Source organism: Eriocheir sinensis, chromosome 48, assembly GCF_024679095.1.
Source record: "Eriocheir sinensis breed Jianghai 21 chromosome 48, ASM2467909v1, whole genome shotgun sequence".
NCBI classification, from domain to species: Eukaryota; Metazoa; Arthropoda; class Malacostraca; order Decapoda; family Varunidae; genus Eriocheir; species Eriocheir sinensis.
Genome location: NC_066556.1, coordinates 8940250 through 8946806, shown reverse-complemented (window position 1 = coordinate 8946806; position 6557 = coordinate 8940250). Strand labels below are relative to the sequence as shown.

Below are 6557 nucleotides of genomic sequence, written 5' to 3'. Positions count from 1 at the left end.
TAACTAAATTAAGTACAATCACAACTCTTAAGAAATCTAGTTTTCAATAGAATGGAAAGCCTCTAATTGGATGCTTATCAAAACTATTTTCCTATAATAAATGTTCAACAGGTTAATACTCACCAGTTGTTCTGCTCTCTTCTCCAACAGGCCATAGGAAAAGTGATTCAACTGAAAAGATAAGTAGTCATTTAGTCATAACAAGGTCATTTTATCTAATTACTTGGCACACCGCTTACTCATTTACAACAGACAAGACTCAACAACAGTTGTATTAACTACCTACCATAAAACCTTTGGGAAGTGCCACTCCTTGCACCCTGAACAGTTGACCTTCACTACTTTCAATGGGATGGACCGCCACAATAGACACCTTGCCCAGATGGCTTGTGTTGGCTATCATCGGTCCACGGCTCACCTCCACAAAGTCCCCGATCCTATACACCACAACGGTGTTACCTGAAAGGAGAATTAGATAATAGAATCCCTTTCCTATGCATCTCCTGGCAAACCTTGTGATCCCTAAGAGTTGTATTTTGTTAGTTAATTCAGTATTTAAGATAAAAATTCATCTAAGAACTGCATCTTAGTTATGAGTGCCAACAGTCATTTCATCAACAAGAGAAAATTTCCTTCCTTCATATTTATTTTGTTTCATGAGTTTTCTGGTCAAGCAACACATTCACTCTGTAACTGCTTTCCCAGCCCTCTTTACCTGAGGTGCTCTGGGCTGCCATTTGGGGGATCTGATGTGTCTTGAACTTATTGTCTGCAAACATTTTGAGAGCAACACTGGCATCCACCTCCAGCCTCTCAAAGGGATGGGCAGCCATGGACAACTTCACCATCTCTGCTGACAGTGTTCTCAGTTCCTCCTGAAAAGCAAATCACATAATGAGTTATAAATTCTCCATCAAAAGGATCATGGCAAAGAAGTGAAGTAATTTGGAAAAGGGCTGGACAAGTAAGTCAATAAAACATGGGTGTTCATTAAAGAGGGTATGGGAGCAGCCTTACCTTAGTGGGCTCCCAGCTGGGTATTTTGAGATCAGCATCATACACAAAGCTGCCAGTGCGCACTGAGGGGACAACAGAAGAGTGTAAGGAGGCATAAAGAATGAAACCAAAAGACCCTTACTTTCAAATGATAAATATTTATGTTTCAGCTTTAAATATTTGAAGTTCTTGTTAAGTGAAATAGGATGTCTACAACTATTTAAAAAACACTCCTAACAATTAACATTTCACCTACAATAATGCAACTTTCCTTAAACACGAAGGAAAAAATTGGACGCAAATTATCACGTCTGAACTCTAAGGGCCATATAAACAAACATATCGTCACCCAAAGACACACATTTGACAAGGCTTTTGTAGTTGTGGGCCTTTCCATGGGTAGTTTTTTTTACCCTTCTTTTGTACCATGACCCTAAAAAAATACTCATAATAACCTGCCTGATATCTTTCTTGGCCTTTGGAAATAGTTGATGTGAGGGGCGAAGCATCTAACAATACCAATCTAGAACTCCAAATAACACACTCATGATAGTTACTGGTGTGCGAAGAAAAGATGCTTAAGGCAGGAATCCTAGTAGTAAATGCACCAATCTAAGAAGTATAGTAAGAGCAGCTAGCAACAAGGTTTAGTACCATTGGGGGAGGGATAGGAGCAGAGTTCTACGTAAAGATTGTCCTTGAATGCAGACTCCAGCACAGCCCCGAGCATCACTGACATTGAGCGCCAGAATGCTTTGTTGGCATAGTATGGGTCAGACTGGAACAGAAAAGAATTACCATTACCATTGATATAGATGAAAAAGAACAAATATCAATTACACACAAAATATTCAACATGAAATAAACTGGAACAGACAAAATAAGACTTAAAAACTTACAAAACATGACAACTAAAATAAAACAAACAGCAGAGATGGAATTAATATTGAGAAATTATATATATATCAATGGAAGAATTAGATAATTAATGATGGTAAAACAGCCTCCCTCCCTCACCTGTCTGAAGTGGAGGAAACGGAGAGTACAGTTGTCCTCCAGGGGCCGGTGGATGTCCCACACCTGGCCGTCCACCTCTGCCAGCACGGACCGCTCCAGGATCATCTGGGTGATGTCTGAAGGAGGGAAAGGGATCAGTTTTACAGTGATGAATAAAGGATATCATCTCAGCACTAAGAACAATCGCTCACTGATGAGAGATAATTTTACATACAATACTTCAAGGAGTGTGAATTCAGAACTGGTGAATAATTACTATAAATGCATATGATCTCTTAGTCTTTTATCTATTTTAGTTTCTTAAATAAGGTGCATATATTGCCAGTGAAATTCTTTGTCATTCATTTACAGTTAAGATCAATTTTGTATATGTAGCTTGAGGGAGGTTACTGAATCATCCTAGCAGCAGTAGCATAAGATGCAGCACTATCGTAAACCCTCATCAGACAGTGAATGCACTTACGCTGGGCACAGTTGTATGGGGTAGACATGCACTTGTTCATGACCAGTGTGCAATTTTCTGGGTGTCCTTCATACTGCACCTCTATCTTCTCCACGTCTGTGATGAGAGCAGCCTGTCGTTGGGCCTCCTGAGTGAACAGCTGAGAGCGTTTCTTTTTCACGGCTGTGTTGGTTAGAGCTTGTCTGTGGTATGTGCCTGTTTGGGTGGGTATAAGAAAGGCCTTCATTTAAAAATATGAATAAAGTAAATAATGGTAACAAGACTAAGTAAACTAAGCAAGTAAAGAACTATTCGTAGAAACTAGTTTTGTCTAAAAATCCAGCACACAAATAAAAACAATCTTTACCTTTATTTTACTGTACTATTCAATAAACAGAACAGAGGACGTAGAGGAGGAGGACCTAAGAGGCTACACAAAGCGTTATAGGTTAAAAGAAGGTGAGTGAAATGTAGAAACTGTAAGCAAGTTGAACCTCTCTCTGCGAGCTATTTTGCGGGTGTGGCGGTGGGTGAACATGAGGCATTGAAAAGTCAATCAATTAGTGATTAAATGATTTGTGACAAATAGTTAGTAGATTATGTCATAACACCAAAAACTACCCAAAAAATTTAGTTTTGTCCAACAGTGTCACACGGGTGACGTTCTGGAAAATTACCTATTTTACTTCAGTTTTGGGGAGGGTCAAATATTTTGTAAACCCATTTCTGAGTTAAGAGGGTAAATACAATGTTTAATTTGGGACATCAGTTAGAACGTTTACCGAACCTTAACCCGATAATACTATATGTCTAAATGTCTGCTCCTTCGGCATTTGAACGTATTACATGTTGTCACACTACATCTACAATACCATGCCTGAGCCACTCACACGCAGGGGGCAGGAAGCGGGGCACGCAGGCCGCTAGCCGTCTCGAGGCCAACATGGCGAGATTATCTGCTCCCCTCCTTCAGATTCACTCCCTCCACACCCGCAGTACGCTCCTGGGACGGGCTCCTTCACTGCCCTGCTCTGCCTCGAGGGTCACTGCCAAGGCGCCGGTGACTAGGGCGTGTGCTGGAGCCTCGATTCCCCGGCGCCGTGTTTACGTTTACACAGCAGGTGATGGGGCCAAGTTCAGCCTTTGTAACGGAACTTCTGTCATTGGACTTTTTTTTTTTTATCTCATCACAGCTGCTATTTTTTTATTATAGCTCTTGTCCCCTACCATTTTGCCTGTTTAGTTCCATGGTACTACCTATGGAGATGTCATTTTTTTTCATTGTGGGTTCTGCTCCTGTATTTTTATTTCTCCCTTTTTCCAAATTTCATAGAGCAGTTCCTTTTTATTCTCACTGCTTTCTTTGCTAAATGACAACTTTCCTATGATATCATTTGGATTTTCCTCATACAGCTGCTGTAGTTCTATGCATTTTTCCTGTCTTCCTGAAAAAAAAAAGTGTATGGGATAGGAGTAGAAAGCGAATTTTATGCAGCATTTTTTTTTTGTTCCTAATTATGTTCTCTTTACTCAATAGATACCTTTTTTATAGCATCATTGCCGCTTCTGTATGCAAGTGTTTCAACATGTGCAACGGCGCCCACACTTTCTTTATCTGGGAATGCAATAAATCGTTCTAATAAGAGACAGGTCAAGAAAAAGACACGATTGGATAGCAAGTGTATAAATGAGAGAGTAAAGGACCATGACAAGACTGATACTGACCTACGAAGGGAGAGCGTAAGAGGTCACAAGAAGAAGGGGGCAGGAGTTAAGCGGAATGTGGTATTGTAGTGAGGAAAAGTAAATAATATAATGCATTTGAAAAACAAAGAAAGAACCAAGAGGAGGAGGACCTACAAAGCGATACAGAGCGATCAAAAGAAGAAAAAGAAGAAGACCGAGACCAAAAGTTCAAAACAAACCAGCCGGGAAGTTTGACCCAGGGAGGCGTGCAGTGTATGACCTGTATCTGACCTGTTTGACCTATATTCTTGCTGGAAACCAATCCCAAAGTGTCTAAAGAGGAGCGAGGTGTGAAGAGGAAGGAGTGTAAAAGCTGTGGAAACATGTGAGTGGTAGAAACAAGCCATGAGTGCAGAAAATGTCAACAAGACTTAACCATGGAGGTGCTAGAGGAGACCAACGGCAGTGATAAGAGTGGCTAGTTCAGTGCCAAAGTAATATTGTAACCACGTCCTCCAGTGTCGTTCTATATGATATTTAGTACATATTGAAGGTGTGAAAATAAGCAGGGGGATGGCCAAGGATATATGTGAAAATTAGAAATCAGGGAGCATTGTGAGTCTGTAGAGAGGGCAAGGTCTCAATGATAGGATGAAAAAGCTAGAGGCTGATAAAGTAGGCACACAACAAAGTAAGTCCACCCCTGAGGGAAAATTATGCCAGTTCTCGTGGAACCGACTATAGTGAAGGACATAGCAGAGTGGGGAATATTGATATTAATAAAGCCTAGCACTGCTCCCCGCCAGTAACAGCAACAGTGCAGAGCGAATTAAGCATATCACGTATTTATCATAAATAATTTAAAATCTGACCTACAATGACCTAACTTATCTAAACCTAACCTAACCTGACCCCACCTGTGCCTCGAAGAAAAACTGCGATGTGCTAGACTTCGCTCAAAAAACAGTTTTCATCATATTGAAGTGCCTTCAGTTTTCCGGATATCAGAGACCATAATACAATACAATATATTAACCTCCCGCGAGATGGCTACGATAAATTCAATATTATCCGTATTGAGAATTTTTGCAATAATAAATGAAATAGAAAGCAGACAAAGAAAAAAGGAACAATAGCAAGTTATCTATACTGTGCCTGTGTCATATAGAGTAGAGTCTAGAGCAAAACAGGAAGATATGATTTGAAAGAGTGCAATGCTCTCGTAACAATTAAACAAAGCTGATAAATGTGATAGTGAATGTGTGCCGCTAAGGAAAGATAAATGAAATTAAGGTACGCCTTGTGCAGGTATGATTGGAAATACTGAAAAAAAAAAATTAGTTGAAACAAATCCAAGGTACAAAAAATAAGAATAGCACCAAAGGGAGATAAGAAAATCCTGTCTCAACTTGTTTAATAATAAAAAAAAGTGACCATGGTTGTGCTCGCCAGTATCCTATGAATAAAGAAGGGCAGGACCTCTCTGATAAATGACAGGACCTTCACTGCTACTTCCCAAGGTGAGCCTGAGAGGAAGCAATGTCATCCCTTATAGTTTACTAGTTTACCGTATAGCCTACTAATCTTAACGAAATGCAAGGTACCTATACAGACGTAGCTTCCGGATTCATTCAGCTATTTATGTCAATGCAGTTCACTCATTCCCTGTTGAGTCCCTTTTTCTTTTGTCCCTCTATTATTGGAAACCTTGAGAGTGAACGCTATTGAGCTGATACAAGGTCTTATTTTTGTCCCGTCTATTGTATGTTTTTTTCCAGAATACTCTTTTTTAGCCTTTATTATACATACAGCCTTGAAAACAGGAGAGAGAGAGAGAGAGAGAGAGAGAGAGAGACGGTTGCGGGCAGTAAACTCATAACAATTTCTCGCGTGGGTTTGGTAACGTGGTATTCATCGTGCCCGCCTGTGATTCCAAGCCATTCATTCCTTGCTAACGACATCCCGGCGCGAAGTAAGAGGTACGGATAAGAGTCTGGGAGCGAGGGAGAGAGACATGCTCCTCTACTTCACCCTACTACTGTCTGTCTATAATAGGAGCATAGTCAGCATACCTCATAAGTGCACGTGGCCTCAGAGCTCATCTCCGACGCCAATTACCGCGGGTCACTAATAGCTTTCCGGGAACAATCCTCATACTAATTAAATACCTCAGCCGGCCTTAATTATGTCGTGTTATTAGCTCATCATTTGTTCGTATAATGCGTACCTTCGCAGAATCGAGTCAGGCACGTTAGGTTTCACATTGTATTTTATTTTAATTATGTAATGTCTCTAAACGTATTTATGTACATAGCCTACTCATTTTGCACACACGGTTTCAGTTGGTAAGCCTTTTCAATCGTGTGTGTGTGTGTGTGTGTGTGTGTGTTGAAGGTGAGGGCTACATTGATGAATA

At 40.4% G+C, this 6557-nt stretch overlaps 1 protein-coding gene across 8 annotated transcripts in view; it reads right to left on the bottom strand.

Moving 5' to 3' along the window:
• LOC126981561 (39S ribosomal protein L39, mitochondrial-like) overlaps positions 1–3609 on the bottom strand; it is an 81254-nt gene extending 77645 nt beyond the window's left edge. The window contains exons 1-8 of one of the 8 annotated variants that reach the window (XM_050832933.1): positions 3346–3606; positions 2477–2671; positions 2014–2129; positions 1651–1774; positions 1018–1079; positions 716–875; positions 287–459; positions 124–171 (exon numbers count right to left, since the gene is read on the bottom strand). In XM_050832933.1, the coding sequence (XP_050688890.1) occupies positions 124–171; positions 287–459; positions 716–875; positions 1018–1079; positions 1651–1774; positions 2014–2129; positions 2477–2671; positions 3346–3400 (933 nt within the window). In that variant the 5' untranslated portion in view covers positions 3401–3606. Of the gene's footprint in view, positions 1–123; positions 172–286; positions 460–715; positions 876–1017; positions 1080–1650; positions 1775–2013; positions 2130–2476; positions 2672–3345 lie in introns of all 8 variants that reach the window. The other 7 variants (XM_050832939.1, XM_050832932.1, XM_050832936.1 and 4 more) reach the window with 7 other exon arrangements.
• Positions 3610–6557: the final 2948 nt, after the last annotated feature.